The sequence below is a fragment of the Rhynchophorus ferrugineus genome, unplaced genomic scaffold (assembly GCF_030347505.1).
Source record: "Rhynchophorus ferrugineus isolate W39M unplaced genomic scaffold, kcgeb_rfMv2 rfM5, whole genome shotgun sequence".
NCBI lineage: Eukaryota > Metazoa > Arthropoda > Insecta > Coleoptera > Curculionidae > Rhynchophorus > Rhynchophorus ferrugineus.
Window position 1 is genome coordinate 10,082,604 of NW_027472584.1, and position 20,150 is coordinate 10,102,753.

General features: G+C 31.7%; 1 protein-coding gene and 1 pseudogene across 19 annotated transcripts in view; one reads left to right on the forward strand and one right to left on the reverse strand.

The window, feature by feature from the left end:
* The first annotated feature begins 244 nt into the window (after positions 1-244).
* LOC143197400 (congested-like trachea protein pseudogene) lies at positions 245-840 on the forward strand (annotated as a pseudogene).
* Positions 841-1,261: 421 nt separating this feature from the next.
* The window catches only part of Cirl (Calcium-independent receptor for alpha-latrotoxin), a 608,365-nt gene continuing 589,476 nt past the window's right edge, over positions 1,262-20,150 (reverse strand). For 4 of the 19 annotated variants that reach the window (XM_076405290.1, XM_076405286.1, XM_076405291.1 and 1 more), the window contains 12 exons: positions 17,608-17,714; positions 11,877-12,215; positions 11,134-11,817; positions 10,459-11,081; positions 8,454-8,619; positions 8,171-8,385; positions 7,924-8,027; positions 5,635-5,673; positions 5,204-5,372; positions 4,882-5,124; positions 3,520-3,786; positions 1,262-3,271 (listed from right to left, as the gene is read on the reverse strand). In XM_076405290.1, the coding sequence (XP_076261405.1) occupies positions 2,570-3,271; positions 3,520-3,786; positions 4,882-5,124; positions 5,204-5,372; positions 5,635-5,673; positions 7,924-8,027; positions 8,171-8,385; positions 8,454-8,619; positions 10,459-11,081; positions 11,134-11,817; positions 11,877-12,215; positions 17,608-17,714 (3,658 nt within the window). In that variant the 3' untranslated portion in view covers positions 1,262-2,569. Of the gene's footprint in view, positions 3,272-3,519; positions 3,787-4,727; positions 5,125-5,203; positions 5,373-5,634; positions 5,674-7,923; positions 8,028-8,170; positions 8,386-8,453; positions 8,620-10,458; positions 11,082-11,133; positions 11,818-11,876; positions 12,216-17,607; positions 17,715-20,150 lie in introns of all 19 variants that reach the window. The other 15 variants (XM_076405295.1, XM_076405294.1, XM_076405292.1 and 12 more) reach the window with 11 other exon arrangements.

Sequence of the window (20,150 nt, forward strand, 5' to 3'; positions counted from 1 at the left end):
AGCCGTAAATCTGTACATTAAAACTTACACCAAAAACGCACAAAGTAATTAGAATCCATAAAATTGTAAATGGTTTATTCATTTTTTCTTTAAATATGGTGTTCGATGTTCTTTTAAACAAATACTAAAAGTAAATTAGAGTGAAGAGATATTTTACAGGATATTAACTCCCACATATTTCCGTAAAAGCAGAAATATAAAACTATTTTTTTTCTTATCATTTAAAGTACTACCATTCCCTAAAATGACTTGTTATAGAAGATATAGTCTATTATTAGAACATGTTACGATACGATGTTGTACAATACCTGCTACGTTTTTAATTATTTTTCAGATTAACAAACCATTAATTTAAATTGAATTCCATAGATATTCCAGCAAGCGGTCTTTATTTCCTGACTTATGAACTTATATGTGATTATTTGACACACGGTAGAAAAGAGAGCCTCAGCATTTTAGGAACTATCTTAGCAGGTGGATGTGCTGGAACATCTAATTGGATAATAGGAATGCCAGCTGATGTACTTAAAAGTCGCCTACAAACGGGTATATTTCTTTTTTTTTTTTTTGGTAAAATTAGTATTTAGCTTCTTTACTAAGGTTCATTTAATTTTAGCACCTGAAGGTACTTATCCGAACGGTATAAGAGATGTATTTAAACAGTTAATGAAAAACGAAGGGCCTAAAGCATTATACAAAGGAGTTACCCCAGTTCTATTAAGAGCATTCCCTGCGAATGCTGCATGTTTTCTAGGATTTGAATTATGTAAAAATATTATGAGATTTTTACATGTACATTATGTCCCATTTCCAGTAAGAAGTAATAGTGAAAATGATTGATATGTGATGTACAGTTATATGTAGTATAATTGGTGTTACTTATTTAATTTGTTCATGTTTAAAAACAATAAAGTTATTATCTTTTCATTCAGTCTATAGCATATATGTTATATAATACTAAAGAGATATTATATAAAATGATATCACCAATCGATATAGAGGATGACCACTAAAAATAATAATTAACAAAAATAGAGAAGACTTTAATAATAGAAATGAATGACGATTTACCACTTTTTAAGACTGTAATATCTATATTTCATTACATCAAATGCCTCAGTTAAATATAATGTGCTTTTGTTATACATTATGCATAACCTATAGTATGTATGTTCTTAATTTGTTATTAACTAAAGTAACTGATATCGCTGACAATTATGCAGGATACAATGGTAGACATTATGAGAATAAAAGAAAAAAATACATTTGCAATTGCCATTTTTATTAGATATTTACAAATCATGTGCTAGCTAAGTCTTAACTTAAACAGCACTACAAGTTAAAAACATACTATTAGAAAATTAGAAACAGAGAATTTTATTTACATTTTTTTTACAAATAAATAAAAGAAAAATGGATATTTTTTGTTCCACTAAGAGTAATGTAGTAGGTAAAAATTTGGATTGCTTTAGTTTAGAGAATCTATATTACAACATATCCTGTAATAATTGTTACAAGTAAATTAAATATTTTAAATTTTATATTACGTTACAAATACATATGGTTTTGTATCCTTAGATTAAAGGGAATTCGTAGACTTTTAGTACAGAAATAAGGCATTTAAGTCGACAATTCAAGCAATGTAACGATTACAATATTGCTATTATTGTCGACGTAATGCATACAATTATATTTATTTGTCCGCCCATTGTATTAAAAGATGGATGGACTAATAAAATTATTGCTTAGGTCCATGGATAGTAATAATAAAAGTACATATGATCCATAATTTTATGGACAAATGTTATTGATTAGGAAGGGAGAAACAACCCCACATAACAGAACATTGCAACGATTCCTTTTAACACAAAGGGAATAACTATTTCTTCTACAAGCCCACTTTTTACAGTTATTATAGTAAAAAAACAACAAAATACAAATAGCAACATTCCTCACATTGATTGTGTCTGTTTCTAGAGCTAAACCTGTTAATCAGTGAGCTATTAGTCTATGAATGGACCTTAACTAATTACCCATAAAATAATTGGAAATTTTATAAAAATAAAATACGGGTTACTAATGAAGAATGTTTAGATATTTTAATAGTCATTTTATATAATTAATTAGTTGTAACCAAAAATATGCGCAGTGCTAATTTATTATATACTGCGCGAATTGGTCACAAACATTCATATTAAACCTTAAGATCATTGAATTGCATTCAAACTTTTAAAATATAGGATCATGTATACAACAATAACATAATTTTAATAAATCGTTACAGTATCTGCCGTCTGTAATCATTATTTGAATGAATTCACAAATAATAACATATCCAATTATTTTTGGGTTAATTAGTAATCACTAAAGAGAATTATAAAATTAACTAATGGACTGACTGGAATAACTCATACATAGTAATAGTTTTTTATTTTTACTAAAATAGTCGATTAATATAAAATTATCACTTTCTTTCATTCAAGCTGAGCCTTACTAACATATTATTAAATATGACCAAAACAGTCTGATCATGCGGTAATCACAGATAATTACTTGCAAATGGCAGTTTCTAACTTTCACTATAAGGAGGAAGGTGGGATAAAGTTCGAGACACATAATTAACGTCCAAGTGTGGATGCGTAAACACTTCTGGGGGTTCTAGATGACAAACAACGGTCTCCCCGTCAAGAACAGCGGCCAAGGATCTATGTGTAGCATCTCCTTGAGGATTGCGATAAGATGGCAGCCCCACATTGTTGCAACGTAAACGGTATGCATTTTCTAGTTCGTTACTGCTTAAGGCGTCCTGAAAACTGCGATCAGCGCCAGGGCTATATGGAATAAGAGGTCGATGATCTCCATATGATCTAGAGCTTTGTCTACTCATGTCGCTTTGTCGTCTAGCATCTTCATCGCTCATGTCACTAACTTGAATTTCATTACGATCAATTTCTTCATATACGGGGTCATCATCAGCTGCAAGCAATCCCCTAGGATTCTGACCATCGTATATTTCAGTATATGTGTGATGACTCCAATGGTGGAGTGGTTTCAATGATCCGTTTTTTTTTCTTCCTTGAGCAATAACCTGACGTAGTCCGTGATCCATAGTGATAAAAGTGCCTTGTTGACTAGCCTGCACTTGGCGTCCGTCTTTGGTCAACGTAGAATGACGATGTGCCTCCGCAATGATCATGTGCGATCTAGGAGACTCTTCCTGTTCCGATCCTCCATGACCAGAATCACGACTGTATGACTTAAAAGAAATGTTCTGCAAATGAAGATATTTATTAATAAACATGATTAAATAAAAAATAATTTTCAGGTCCATATGATATTTGAAACCAGAAATCAAGAGACAAAATTGATAAAACGTCAAACTCGGAAAAACTAATAAATGAAAAACCGACAAGAATCGACAACGTAACTAAATTTATTAATAATATTAGGGAACTACGAGTTATTGGCACTAACATGCGTTTAATTGAAGAACTACAAAGCTGTTAAAATATTACGAACCTTCCAATGTAAGGGTTTGTGCAGAGGACCCCAAGTAGAAACCGATTTAGGTATATTAGGATTAATGGTAGAGTTCTTACAGAAATTACGAATATAGGGTAAAGTGGAAGTGTTAGGGGGCTCAAGATCGGGAGGAGGAGCGGTATCGGCTGCCCGAATGGGGCGACACAGTGTGGCAGCCATGTTGGCCGATGTAGATGTGGGTACAGGGGTACGACAGGCCCGATTGACGTTTGTACAACTTTGGGAATTCCAGCCTCGCTGCAACTGTAAAAAAAAGAGCAACCATCACCAATTAATTTGGGTACGACATTAAACCCGTGTAAATCTTTGACGTGGACCAGTTAGGGCAAGCGAAAGCATTAGTATAAAGTCCAAAACACGAGTACCACCTAAGAGACATGCCAGAGAAAGAAGGCGACAATGCGGGCACCACCACAGCACTCCACAGTCAGTTAGTAAGCAGCGCGACTTTAAAACGACACCGTTGATTACTGCTAAAGAAATTTTAGTCCAGCTTCACTTTCGCCTTAAATAAAAAACATATTATTATATATTTGATACAAAAAAAAACAGTAATAAGCACATAAATATAAGTTGGACGTACAAGTGTATAGGAATTAAGTCTCAACAGATATTTTGACTCACATGGTTATAACAACGTTTTCTAATAACAAAAATACATTTTCAGATTTTAGTGTAAGATGATTATGAATTGGTTAAAAAAATCTATAATATTTTTATTATTTTTAACATATAAACATTAATATGTTTATAAATTAGTTATTAATAAATTTAAATGCCTGATATATTAGAATTTGGATTAATGCCATTAGAGTTTCTAATATAGCGGTAAATAAATAATGACTTATAATAAAATTATACAAGTAATCAAAACTTATATAGATTGTCCTAGAGTGATTTTGTTAAAAAAATCAATTTTTTAACATTTCCTTATGAGACTTCTGTAACAATTTATTATATATGTGTTTGACAAGTCTAGGACTAAAATTTCACCAACCAATACGTGCGCTATACTAGAGTTTTATGTGACTAAATTAAAAAAGAAATAAAAACAGGAAAGAACAGCTCAGAAACACTGAACGTAAATTTACAAAACTGTTGCACGCAGATAGTTAAAGACAAGCAAAAAACCAAAGAATGAAGAAAAGACGAAAACAATGAGCTGCGTTAAACATCGTTTGTACCTTGCTGAGACATGTTATGCGGCCGATTGTGGTTGGTCATGGTGGTACTTGCATTGTTGAGATCGGTTCGAGACAAAATCTGGACAAGAGCAGTAGGTCTCGCGTTATTTAGATTATTCGATATCACAATACTGTTGATGCTATTGGTACCCACACTTGCTCCATGAGGTGTCAATACAGAGTTGTCCGTAGAATGCGAATTGGTTCCGCCTGAAGGATTTCCGTTAGAACCACCGTATATACTAGGCCTTCGTTCCTTTGCTGGCCCTCCTGATGTAGTACAACTAGCACTGTTGCCGCCACTGCTACTTCCAGCACCTCCGCTTGTCTTGGAGCAGCGCAGACACTTCGGCAACCAGGAATGTCTTCTAATAAACTTTCGGTATTCCTTACGAACCTATAAAAAACATAACAAACATGATATAATTTTATTGTCCCAAAATTATTATTAATACTTATTGTTACACAATACTTACTTTTTCATTCTGTAGACAGTGGAACAGAAATATAAAGAATCCTTGCAGAGAATTGAAGATCGTGAATAAATAAGCAAACGTGACGGTTTCCTTGTTAATATATAAAAATCCAAAGATCCAAGTCAATCCTAGAAGAAAAACTAGGCAACAAGCTCCTTTCAGCCATGTCCTGAAACGTTTACATAACGTTACTGATCCTGGTTTTATTAAGGTTGAGAAAATATTTGTTCTAAGCCCTACTATAACAGAATTCATTGCATGCCGAATTTAATAACATGCTCTCTTATGTTAGAAAAAAACTAATCTAGTAGTATTTTGTTTTGAGATTACCTTTTGTCAGTTGAAAATTAAATCAATAATTTATTCGAATATTATAAAAGGCGACAAAAAGTGATCTCAAGTTAATGTTAAAAGAAAAACTGTGTTCTTACAAGTCAAATTTCATTCGAAGTGCATTTTCTTCCTTTCCACTACCAACGTAAGATCGCCATGCAAGAAAAAGAATATATTAGAAAGATATATTACCACGCCACATGGAATTGTTATCTACCACTACGACACAGAAAATTGGGTCATTCCCTGAAAAATCACCTTCAAGCTCGAAAGTATTACATTAAAATTTTAAATACGTCATTTATCTGAAGTGGATATATTTGAAGTTCACTAGCTCCAAATAATTTGACGTAATTAATATTAAGTTTTTGCCACGATTAGCTGGTATTTTTATACCGTTTAGATGCAAAATTCCATAGATAAATGTCTTCTACTACAAAAAAAAAACTGCAGCAATTTTGTCTTTCATCTAGTCACATGGGATCAATATTAATTAATTAAGAATAATTTAATCTATTATTAGAATTGATGTAAACTGTTTAGTACGTATTTATTTATAATAAAACTAACGTTTTGGATAAATTGACCCAACATTTAATTAAAGTAAGAAAACATTATAAAGAAAAATTATATTAAATTATCGACGTCATTTTATACGATTCAACTAAAATACGGTATTATCGTAGATTAGTTCAGAAAGATTTATATAAACTAAGGTTCCATTTACTTGAAAGGAATACATGGAAAGTTTTAATCTCACCAGTTAGTGGACATAGATCAGTATGGTCCCATGGATTTAATACCTTAAAACCCGCATTGCTGTAGTTTCTGACAACGGAAGCAACATTTATACTATTTATATTAGATTTAGGATCGCACTGACCCCAAAAGATTTATCACGATTTTATATTTTAATTAGCACTTTAAATCCAAAGTCGACGGTAAAAAATACCTTAAAAGCTTAATATGTATTTAATTATATGAATCATCATTAATAGTTATAAGCTTTGAGTAAGTTTATTGAACTATTAATGTGTAAAGAGATTTTTAGCAAATGGACAATACGAGATCAAAGCAAAACGTAAACAAATTGCGGGGCAATTATACATTGCATCAATGATGAAGTGACGTGTTTATTATGTTCACGTCTTGCTTCGGTCTAGGTTATTAAAAAAATGTATCCTAAGCCAAAAGTGAAAGCAGTGACGCAGCTAAATCTAGAGTTAATTAGCAAGCAAATTAGTTTTTTCTCGAGTTCCCCACGATCATAGCGAATTCAATAGCGTCTTTGCTTTCATTTTAAGCAATCTTGACCAAGAGTATTGTATTAAATTGTTACATGAAATTTCATTGTGTCGGTACATATAGAAAAAAAAAACAACTAATGGCACCATGCTATCAACATTTATGCAACATTCAAAACAGCTTAATTAAAATTTCAGACGTACCAAAGCGTAAATAATTTTTCCACGTCACGAAATACACGGATATGTTTTACTTTTGCTCTTTCGCTTCGAAACATTAAAAACTGATTAAACATGGCTAAACTAACACGACTAAATTGTACAAAAAAAAAAGAACTGCATATGCAGGATTTGACCCGCGATATGCGTATACTAGTTCAAATTAAACTAATATGTCATATCGATTTTTATTTATTTCCATGGTAGTTATTTCCTGGTACAAAACGTGTCTGACATTTTACGTTTTGTACGTCTGTAATTTATACCATTCAAATGTCTGGATATACCATAAAATATGTTGTGCAATTACTAATATATTTAATTATTAATGTATCTTGATAACATTTTAGGTCGATAAAGATTGCTTTGCTTTTCTATTCATTTTTTCAGCTAATTTAAACTTACCTATTTAGTTTATATCAGCGTACTCATACATAACATAACCTAACAATTATTCTGATCCCATAAGTAGTTAATTTTACAATATATTTGCTTTCAAGAGCGAGAATAGTTTTACTTTCAAAATAATCAATGAAACTACACAAATCTAAACAGAATCTATGTATATGGTCTAGAAAAATTGCAGTTGTGAGCTAAGTAGTAATATAAACAAAGCGAATACTTTAAAGCACTACGAAAAAATAAAAATCAGAGTAATCATAATTTTTCTTTTTGCGGGGTATAAAACAAATTTCATAAAAGCTACAACATTTTAAATGGGAGGCACCCAAGCTTTTGAACAATAGTGTATGTGTGTTCTGTTGAAATAAAAATGTAAATTAAAAAAAGGGGCAAATACACATATGTAAACGTAAAAAACACAACAAATAAACACTGAAATCCGTATGTACAGGCTTAAAAAACAGACAATTTCGGCAAAAGCGTACGTCCCTTTTATACGAAAAATAGTTATAAAATAATTACCTCGTGCTAGCAAGGCGGGAATGTTCTTTATTTTTCATGGATACAGAAGCACTAGCATGCTTGCACATCTTTACTATTGCTATTGTCAAAAATATGAGATTCAGCTGAAAACAAAATTGAGAAATCGTAAATACGCCATATCAAAGGCATTATAACACGTAAAATAATAATAAAACGAAATAAAACAGATCAAAATTTTAAACGTTTCTTTAAATGTAATAGCTGTTAATAATAAAATATTACTTACCATCAGCACTATAAATACTGGGGCTGCGAAACTGAAGATGAAGTAATTATCGCTGCGAATCCAGCAATGTCGTGGTGTACCGTATCCTTGGGGATAAACTATTGCTGATATAAGCACTTTCAAAAATGGTAGTCCATAAGCAACTATATAGTACCATTTAATTCTAGATTTTTCAGCTTCAAACACCTCAACTAGCAACAGGTATATTTGATAACCTGAAATGTAAAATATGGTGTTTATAACTATAGTAAAGTTGACTGTAGTTTTTCTTCTCCTTTTTTACCTTCAAAGGCCATCCATGCGAATGCGCATAAGAAGAAATACTCTAATAGCCCAGCGATAATACCACATACAATCTTATAGTCCGTTAAGTTTACAACACTCAGGAATATTAATTCTGCTATGAGGAGGCATGCACATAGGTTACTGTGTATCGTTGTTCTGTCGCTCTAAAATAATTTTTTTCATCAAAAAATATGTCAAATTTATTAAATATTTTAATAAGTGTGTTTATAAACAACATCAGTCGATTCAAGAGATTTCAAACAAAAGTAAAAAAAAGAAAATCCCACAAAAAGTGTACTTATTAAACAAACAATCAAAAAAACAGCATTAAGTATTTATATTGTTGATATAATTGAAAAGTTTTATAAGAGAGAGGAAGGGAAAATCCGAACTTCCATCAAAAATAATATCGGTGTTTTTATTTGCTTCCTTTTAAAAATGAATAGCTATTCAAATAAAAATTTCTTTCACGCATTATTAAAAGCTAAAATAAGCAATATGGAATAATAACTCATTCAGGAATCGATAAATATTTAATATTTCATTGGCGTCAACTTTTTTAAAGGCCTTTAAAAACCATTTAAATATCTAACCATTGAAGTATAGTAAAAATCAGTACCTAAAACGCAACGAATAAAATATTCATTCATTAAAAAAAATTAGTAACGAAATTCACATTAAATATACTAGATGCTTGTATGTATTTTGATCAGTGACACCAATTGGTTTTAACTTTCAACATTTCTCTACATAATTCACCAAAAATTCTGTCAAAGCCCATTAAACACTCTTGGAAATTGGATGAAGGTACTTTATTATATCCCATTTATTGGTTTCGGTTTTAAACATTTAAAAGTGGCGTTTTTGATATCAATAACAAATAAAGGTCTGGAGGATTAAAATAGTTGGAGAAGAATGAATTTTAAGATTTATTGGAGCAAAACTCGCCTGAAATATTCTAAGAACTTCCAGGCACCTTAGTAGTTGATAGATCAACTGTTTCAAGACATTTACAGGATATACGACGATTGAATGAAACTGCTATTTCAAAATCACGGTTTGGTTGCTTGTCAGGCAAAAAAAGAAGAGTATTCTGTGACGTATTGTGACTGGCGAACACCCACATCGACACCAAAACGGAATATTCATGATCATGAAGTCCTGCTGTGCGTATGGTGGGATCAGCAAGATGCAGTGTAATACCAGCTGCTAAAATTCAATAAACTGTTACTGCAGATGTCTACCAGCATCATTTGAAAGGCGTATTTTAGCAAACAAGGCCTGCTATTGCTGGTCATGCTTTTGTATAACAAAGCTTGGTTACACGTTGAAAGAGTTGGGAAGGATGCACTGCTACGGATTCTGTGACATAATCACCAGACATAGCTGAATAAGTGCGAAAATTGATGATTGGGTCGCTGCCAAAACATCATTCTTTGGTCAGGGGTGTTGCTAGAAAGATGGGAAAAGTTGTAGAAAATAATGAAAAATATTTTCATATATTATATATTGTACTAATTTTTCTTTGCATTTTGCTTTTTTGTGGTGAAAAAATAATCCAAATTTATACAAGCACTTGATAGTTTATAAATAAAAATGGGGACCTGAAAAGGATAAGGTCATTTTGTACTGAATATTATATACTAAAAATAACTGATTTTCTTAGGGACAAACCGAGTCACCGAATAAAATTAATAAATAATGATTCTCGAAACAAACTATATCCTTGCAACGTTATATATTATCCGTAATTGTTATTAATAAATAAATTCTGCAATACCCAGTCTGAGTTTGGAATATTTATGACTTAACATCAATATCCTTCTTTCCTGTTATTTTTTTCTCCGGGTAATATAATTGCTACAGGCACGAAATAACTAAATTTACTATTAATTTGCCAGGTTAAATTTGACGTATCATAATATGTACTTAATGTACAGAAAAAATAATTTGTCATACAGTGGGATATAATTATAATATACTCGTTGAATGAATTAACTTACCTTGAGCCCCCGAAATAACTGAAATGTCAGTAGAACTAGAACTAGACATATTATTGATATAATGCATCCAACATAAGTGATAACTTGTAGAGTAAATTCATGAGCAATGGGTAAATATATATCATGAACGTCCATCAATATTGCAAAGTTGGTTAGATGGTCACACGAGCACACTGTATGAGTATAGTTTGATTCAGAACTTTCTACATGACAACCTTCTTCAGACCATGCATTTGTCGTGTAATCCCAAAACACACATTTAGGATTACTGACGTTTTCTGTTTTAATATGTTTCAAAGTCAATTTAACTGGCTCTCTCAGCTGAATATGTCGTCCTTTTCCTAAGCTAGCAGAAATAACTTTACTGTTCAATACTTTGGTTATATTATTTCCAGAATTATCACTGGAGTCTGGTTGCCATTGGAGTATCTCCTCCAGTCTATCGAATGCAACGAATACCAGTCGAACTAACTTTCCGTCACTATTTTCTAATAACGCTCCCTTAGGCAATTCAATAGAATCGTTGGTACCTTTCCATTCACTTTTATTCGCATCAACTTTATCATCCGAAGGAAAAACCTCGTCAGTTAACGATTTAGTTTCTAAAACTCTCACAGAAAGCACTAAAAAAATGCGCCGTTAAAAAAAAATAGACGGATTTCCTTAAAAACTTACGTATATTCCTGAATTCTTTCTTCACAGTTTTCTGTCCTGTAACAGTATCAGCTAAAATAAATGCGTTCTCTTCTAAACCGATTAACAGCGATGTGGCAACACTCATTTGGTCCTTATAACTTAACTCTTTCCACGAAGAATGGTGTCTAACGTCCAAAAGATTGCTACTAGTTTGTGCAACGTGGTTAAGCATCTCCAACACAATTTCTTCTCTTTGTCGTGTATCAGCAACGGTGCGTATGTCTTGAGCCATTTTTTCAGTAATTTTCTGAATAATTCTAGTAGTCAATCCCATATCGCCACCGTATAACATTCGACTTCCTGTTACTGCCGCCAAATCGCTCATTATATACATTAGTAGACCTTTATCATCTGATATTCTTTGTTCCAAGCGCGTTAACCAAGCAGAACGGCATTCACTTAAATCTGGATTAGATGGGGACCATTCCGGATACGGAGACATCGGTACTTCCACGCAACGCCACCTAGCGAATCCTGAGGAGCCCGGTGGGCATGACTGGATCGCAGTTTCATTCACTTTGGTGGCCTTCCATAACATACTTCTCATATTAGTAGCGTTGCAGTGATAAGGAAGATAATTAGATGTTTCTTGCCCTGGGTAATAAGAATTCTGTTTAGGGTATGTCGAATATGGTGGATATAGGTCAGTAGATGGCGATTCAGCTAAAAAAAGGTATCATTCATTTTCATCAACCTGAAATATAGGTATTAATCAAACTTACTTGTAGACAGTCTTTTGTTGGTGTTGGATCTAATGGTCGGTTCAGGACCATGTTCAAGTTCCTCATCTGGATGTGCTTCGAATTTTGGCATCCAGGATACATCTGGTTCATTGATTTCATTTGGCGCCGAAGAAGATGCTCTTTGATGTTCTTTGGCAGTAGATGTCGGCAAGTTTACGACCGTGGAAGAAGGAACAGGTCCAGGGATTGGTGATGGTGGATTTATGGTAACTTTGGTGGATGGACGAGTGGTCTGAGGCTTCGTCGTACTCCACATGGGCGGTTGTGATGTTATGAGCCATGGCGGACTAGGACGGCTTGTCGTTGTCGTAGTAGTAGCTATGCAAAACGTAAAGTGATAAATATACATGTACATACATAAAATATATAAGTTAGACCTCAAGACATGTTACTCAAGAATGTTTAATTGAAACTAAAATAAAATCTACTGCAATTGACTGGATGTGGCAGTTATTACCTTTATAATCATTCTAAAATTCACGGTTTCGATGTCGATTTTTTCCTGTGTCATTAGATATTCAGTATCACCTTAAGGTCATTTAGGGATATAGCATAACATCAAAATAACTTTCGTATTTTTTAAATTTCACTATGGTGCCTTGTCAATATGATGTATTACTTACCAATTTAGTACCAACTTAAACAGCAATCATCGAATCAATCAAATTGCTGGCCGAACGTTGAGCTTTTTGTAAAAAAATGGCTATCGAAGTATTGTTCTTGTTAAAAACTAATAGTGTATGTTAAGTAATTATGTTCCCATCTTCAAATCGTTGATGTTCAAATAGTAAATAAAGTTAATTGCAATTTATAACAATACTTAAATTATATTGGAAAAAATAATATTAAAAAATAAATTATATATATATATATATATATATATATATATATATATATATATATATATATATATATATATATAGAACTTCTAAAATTTTCAAAGAAGAGAATGAAAAAATCCTCAAATGGGACTATCTGAAGCTTTCACGTTGTCCATGCTGCCCTCAGAACCGAAATTCTCAGCTCAAGGACTCAATGATTGAAATGAATTCAAGCTCAAGAAAAAGAAGGCTTAATATAACGGGAAACAATCCAATCGAATGAAAAAAATATCCGCGGGACGATAATATGAAAAAAGAAGCATCAGGCTGATTACTACTCTTTCCCAGAACAAAAAAAACTTTAGTAATATATACAAGTTTATGTTTGATTACCAAAAATATTTTATGGACCATAATTGATGTTAAAGTTTTTCTTTTTTTAATTTGATCTTCAGCTTGTTTCACTATACCCCACCAGTGAGCACACTATAACGAATTTATGATCTCAGAAAACTATGATAAAAAAGTAGTTCCTATATTATGTTAAGTCTACTATGAATATTAAACATTGTTGATTTTATGGGAATGGAAAAGACGAGGATTTTAAAAGAAAAATGACTTTGTTAATCACTGTCCACCACTAGATTATGCTGACGTTAGATTACCAGCTTCAGCTAATATTTTTTAAAATTAAACTTTGCTACGTCTATATTTCACCAAGTTTGATTAATATAATCAATTACTATATAAATTAATTAAATGTTCTATGAATACCTCATATATAGACCTAATTTTAATTTAAACATTTAAATATTCGTTAATTGCTTATAATCAATCACCTATTAAATATTTTATTTAGTATTCTAAGTGTAAACAAACGAATTGGTCTCAACTTATTCATCGTAGTGTATATTATAAAAAGCGCAAAAGTTGGCACTGATGAATTAACCTGTTTTAGACTCGAATAGAGTAATTGTTCCTTTTGCATAAAGCAAATACAAGCTATATTGATTTTTCATTACACCAAGGTAATATCATTCCTGTCAAAATATAAAATATGACTATAAGTTACACAACGAAGCAAAATAGCGTAGTTAGTAACTGTTTTCGCCAGGGGACATGTTTTATTTGAAATTCGATTTTTAAAGGACAATGAAAGCTTTCTAGTCATTTCACTTTTATTGTTACTGAGGGTTTATTACACGATACAAAAAAGGCATCATCAAAACCTTAAAAAAAGGAAACATAAGAAAAAAACGACATGTCATAAAACGCATTTAAACAACACACATCGCACCGACTGGTAATAATACCGGGATTTTTTTTATCATTTCAGTAATGTGAATGAAATCTCAATTATTTTATTTTGAAATTGCGAGAGCGTGCTTAAATTTGATAGAAATAAATTTAAAAAAACAAATAGAATTAGATATGACTGTTATGTTAAAGAGCTATAATATGCAATGCAAATGTGTAAATGTAAAAACAAATACAATCATCACTAGTATTTGTTATATAAATAGTTTTATAGCAAACTAAATACACTAATTATTTAAGCGCTAAATTATATTATTTATTAACAAACACACAAGTAAATATAAACACTCAAAAGTTTTAACGAGTAAATAAAGATTAAACAGTCCATAAAAACTGCATTATCGACATCTTTGATAACCTTCTCAAACTTTTAATGTTATTTCTCAGAAATATACATATACTAAACCATAGACATAAAAAGAATTAAAGTTGTATTTACTTGACTAAAATATCATCAAATTAAAGATGTCGTAGTCTATATAAGATCTTATTTTAATATAGAAAATCGATAAAAACGTTGTTATAGTTAAGGTAAAGATAACAAAAAAAAAGGAGGAAGTGTTATTCGAATTTCGATTTTTAAACCAACGTAAAGGAGGGACAATATATAGCTGTTTTCTTGTTATGTTCGACATGTAACTCGGAAGCTTTATTATTATTATTGCCCTTTTATTTGTGCTACCGTATAAAAATAAACTCGATAGGAGGAAAACATACATAAAAGTACGCGAATAAATAACGAAAAAAAAAACAGGCTATTAAAAAAAGTTTCACAATGCGGGGGTGGGGGGCAGTTTTTATATTCGGCAGTGATTTCATACTAGGGGCCAACAGAAATGACGCTATTCGGCGTTAATATGAAAAGTTTTATAGGCCCTTGCTGTTACATAACTAACTGTTCCATGTCAGGCCTGTAGCGATCAACGGTGAGGGGAAACGGTAGCGTGAGGCAAGGGGGGTCTCGACCAAAAAGTAGGGGGGGAGGGGAGAAGTGAATAATGTGGCACAAATAGAAAAACGTACGTTTCCTATTTCTCCAAAGAATTGCCCAGAGTATTTCTTCACTCACGAGATAGCTTAGATATTGAATCATTAAAATCTTGCAGAACGTGCTTTTAGTTGCTTGTAATTAAATTTAAATTATCCTGGTAAAAACTAATTGAGATAAATAGTAATGATGCGATAAAAACATTACAAAGAGTGGGACTTTATTTTAAGCGACTTAGAATAGATGTCGTAACATATTATTTAAGTAAAGTAGTTATCCTGGTCTTTTATGCCATCGGACCACCCGGTTCCATGCTGGTGAATACACGGTTGCCTAACGGGTTTCAGCGGTCGTACATAGAGCACAGAACCCATCTGTATTCATATTACTGTTAAGCCAAGTATAAACATTTTTCATTTAAGAACACGAAAGAAATAAAAGCGATGTTGGAAACTTGGCGATTTCCACACTGTTTATAACGAACGTCCTGGTGAAGTTTCAACATGAAAAACTTGTAGCTCAATTCAACTAAACAACTATAAGATATCGGTATCGATTGCCATTTAATCAGAAAATGTGTGTGTGTCTCAAAAAGAACTGTTGGTTCACTATTTTTTAGGTTAGATAAAAATAATGTTAAAAACTCTCTTGCGGCCAGATAGATGGCCCACTAAGTTATACATGTTTTTTTCAGGGAAACCATTTTTTTCACCGCCCAACAAATATCTACAATACCGGAAATAGTAAATAAGAAAATTCATCAAGACAGAAAGGTTGTTGAATGGACATTGCTGACATCCCCATACAAAAAGAATTGAAAGAGTGAATAACAGTGGAAGTTAAGAATTAAGGAGGTACAAATGTTTAATTTGGAAAAATAAGAAGAACATTTATATCACAACAGTTCTGACGAAAATTCAGATACAATAATCTTTTCTATTTAGTATGTTCAAGAGGGTTTTTGTTAGGCTCACGAAAAATGCTCATTAATTGTTGCTAATAAATCACATCTAATAATTGTTGGCTATCTACTTATTGAGACCACAAACATTATTTATAATAAATAACTTATTCGTTATGAGGATGAATCTATCTACCCAGAAGTGTCTACAACATAGTAAAGAATGATAATTAATGATTTACTCTAGAAATTTCATGACGGAGAATCAAAACATGTAAACAAAACTACTTGGCATTTTTCGTTCGATTCTCAACCTTTTAGATGAAAATAAATTATGTTGGGCTTTCCTCAAACCAACAACAACTAAACCATTAATTTTGTCCTTGCGCTAAAATAACGGAAGGCAAAATAAAATGTGCGCGATCAAGATGACAGGACAATAAGTCAGGCCAGAAAAACAGATCCCCGGAGAAAGGGAACGATGCACAAGATTGCAAATCTTTTGTTTGGGATTAATAAACCGAGAGAAAATGCTCTTGTCTCAAGAGACGACACTCTGCCAAATAGGAGAAAACCATACATATGTATTCAGTTATCAAATTTTACTAGCAACTGTGAATATTATTACAGGACAAATTAAATATAATGTCAAAATTATATAAAAATCAGAAATTGCTAAACTAATCAAAACAAACAAAAACAAACTAAATGTTCTTATGATGAATCAGCAACTATTATTATTTATTATTACTTACGAGGGTTGCTATTTATATTTTGTGTTGTTAGGCTTCATATAACGTTTCCGATTGGAAGTTTGACCATTTTAATTATAATTTTCTTCCGAACGGTGAGTTTTAATGAAAAACCGGATTTAACTGGTGAATATTTTTGGACGATGACCCCAAAAAATAAAAACTAACTACTATAAGGTCATTTTTGTTACTAAATTATTGTCTTTTCATTATTAGACTCAAAATATAAATAATAACCTTCTTATAAAATGTAATTTATGACGCACAAGAACCCATAAGCGAAAAACAGTTACACTACTGTAAGATTGATAAAATTTTAAGTGAAGTATAGTTGATCCAGTGGGATAGTTTAAATTTCGAAATATTTCGGTGGGTTTTATTGTTTATATAAAATACCCTCCAAATATTTCCATCCATCTTTACACTCTTCTCAAACCGATAGGAAAAATGCACCAAATAATTACCTTTGGACTGAGTAAAAATATTTATTTTGCGTAAATGGCATCCCAATATCTGTAATTTTGCTTGTTTAAATAATACTTTATGTAAAAATGGTCTTTGCCACTGACTGTTACTGTTTAGGATACAATAATTTTTCGCTAAAAGCTACACTATTTGAATATTCCAATGATGGAAATGCAAATTTTCTTTATAATTAAGTTAAACCTTCACTAACTTTGACGAAAACTAAAACGCGTCCCAGTATTTAAAAAATAAACATATCCATAGTTACATTTTCAAAATAACTAAAGAGAGAGCATTAAGAAAAGAAAAACATAAAATAAATGATAAGATTCAAGGTATGACATATGTAGAAAACAATAATTCTGCCAATATAGGCGATAAAACGTACGTAGGCTGTTAGAACATCTGAAAAGTATTGCGAGAAATCGAGGAAGCATTTTAATTAGATTGTGTTTAATTAACTTACCAGGCAAACACTGATAATGAGCTTCTAAATATTTATGTGTCCCAGGACAAGGGTCGCCAAAGGTGCTCGTACTAGCTGGTATACTGCAGTTTTGATAATGCGTACACCTAAACGACAATACTATCTCATTTAATTTAAACAAAAGGTAGAGGTGTGTTAATTTTAAAAAGGTCTGGACATTAATTAAGGTCACCGACACAAGAAAGCCACAATGAATTTAATAATAACCCTCTATGGTGACCTGTACAGTTTATTTTCTAATTTATCCTGCGAAACTGGGTGAAAATATTAATTACGTAGTTATCTCCCATGAAAAATGATATTAGAAACTTTTTCGTCATTAAAGCGAAAACAAGTACGGTGTTATTTTAGGTCTGGAACTTTTCTCATACTCGAATTGTCTTTTTAATGCTGCAGAATTACAAGCGACAAAGTCAATTTTCACTAAGTGAATTTTGCGTCAGCTGAGCAATTTTTAAACACCATTATATTTAAAAAACATCCATTATATTTACATATATACTGAAATAAGCATTATTTTTTATATCAATTTATATTGAGAACAGCATTTTCAATACTAATATTCCAACAATTCCAATATTCCTCAAAAATGTCTCCATTTTGTAAGCTGTGACTACTACCCAGCTGGCAATTTCATCATACCAAAAGCTGACTGAAGTTGCAGAAAGTATCCATAGCCGTAACCTGTTCGAATTTGGATATTCTTAGTTACAGAAACATCTCTTAGCCTACTAGTATTTAAACGCAATGGTGTAACGCCACCAAAAACTGAAGTAGCTTGGTTTCTTAACTGTGCGCTACAGGAGTTTAACACAATATGAAAGCTTAGAAAATTCCATAAAAAGGAAACCCACTTTATAGCCTGAAGAATATGGAAATATGGGGGAAAACAGTACAATTCAGAAGATCATCAAAGGTGAACTAGAGGACGATCGTTCCATTAGCTGTGTGCGAATGAGAAATTATTCGTCAAATTCATTTGATATGTGATACAATCGATGTCGTTTTTCGACTGCTTTTCAATATTGTAGTGGATATGAATTACTTGACAGATCTGATGTTCGCTGATGAGATCACTATATTCTAACTATATTCAACGAGTTGTAGTTCAGACGACAGTAAAAAACCTATATATCCATGCCTATACAGGTTTCGATTGGCTAGAACTGCACATGCGCACTTATTCTAATCTAGCCAGAGATTTTTGACTACCCGTCCTTTTCTATATATGTCTTGTTGTTGTAATACAGTTGTGGTTATAAGTCATTTGTAGGTTATTTCTGTATTTATATTTTATTGAGGTAATAGCATAGTAGAAAATAGCAGCAGATAATGCGAAAATAAGTGTATAAGGTATGAATTATTAGTAAAATATCATTTTATAACACTAATTTTGTAGATTGTTACGGAACAAAGGATATATTTTTATGTTAAATACTATGGAAACAGAACTTATTTGAAGATTATAGTAAAGGTAAGAATGAAATTTGGTCATGATTGTATACGTATTCTGTCTTTTTGTTATTATATTTATATCTTTCTGATTTTACTGATATTTCGAATCAATACAAAAATTCAATTAAACACAAATACACTAAGAAGGAATGCTAGGGTGTCAATTGAAAAACTATTAGATTCGTTAAATGATCTGGTGGATTTGATAATTTGTAAAAGGATTTTGAACATTGAACACCAAACGCTAGTATCAATTAGGATCATATAATTATTAGGGTCTATAAGTGAACAGAACGTACAAAAAATAAGTATAAAACATATACAGTTCAACAAAATTCAGGCAAATTTTAAGTCAAATATTACAACAAAATATACTAAGTAAATATCAATCAAATCTGCGAGAATAGTTGTAAGACTTTGTATTGTAGAGTGTGTAAGATTTGTGTGCATAGGTATGTCTATAGCAGTAAACATGTACATTTGATATATATGTATGAGAAGACAATGGGCACTAATTCTTTTACAGGTAAAGTAGCTAGTGTGCGGGGAGAGAAGACACTGATTAAATTGCAAGACCAGAAATTAGAAAAACCATACCAAAAAAACACACAGTGAGAAGTAGAAGGAGCAAATAAGGAAAATGACATCGATAACAGAATATACAATCTACAGATCCGAAATCAGTCAATCAAGAATCCCAAATTGAAAGTGTTAATAACATAGATGTGGTGCTTATAAATTATACAATTATAATATAGTGCTTATTGTTTATATGATTTGTGTGTATGTTTCTAAATGGTGTATTGTTTAGATTAATTCTCTTTGTTTATTTTATTCCATTTATTGCAATAAAATTTGTTAAATGATGTAATATTTCGACATTATTTATCTGCTCCGAGGAGTTATATAAACCGAAAGAAATAATAAATCACAAAGCTTCATATCCTATGTTATCAATTTATTCTAACCACTTTCTACTGAGTACACCTTATATTTACACTATGCTGAAAATTCATGACACCTCGTTTAAATATTTAGATTTTTTCTTCTTTTAAAATATATGTAAA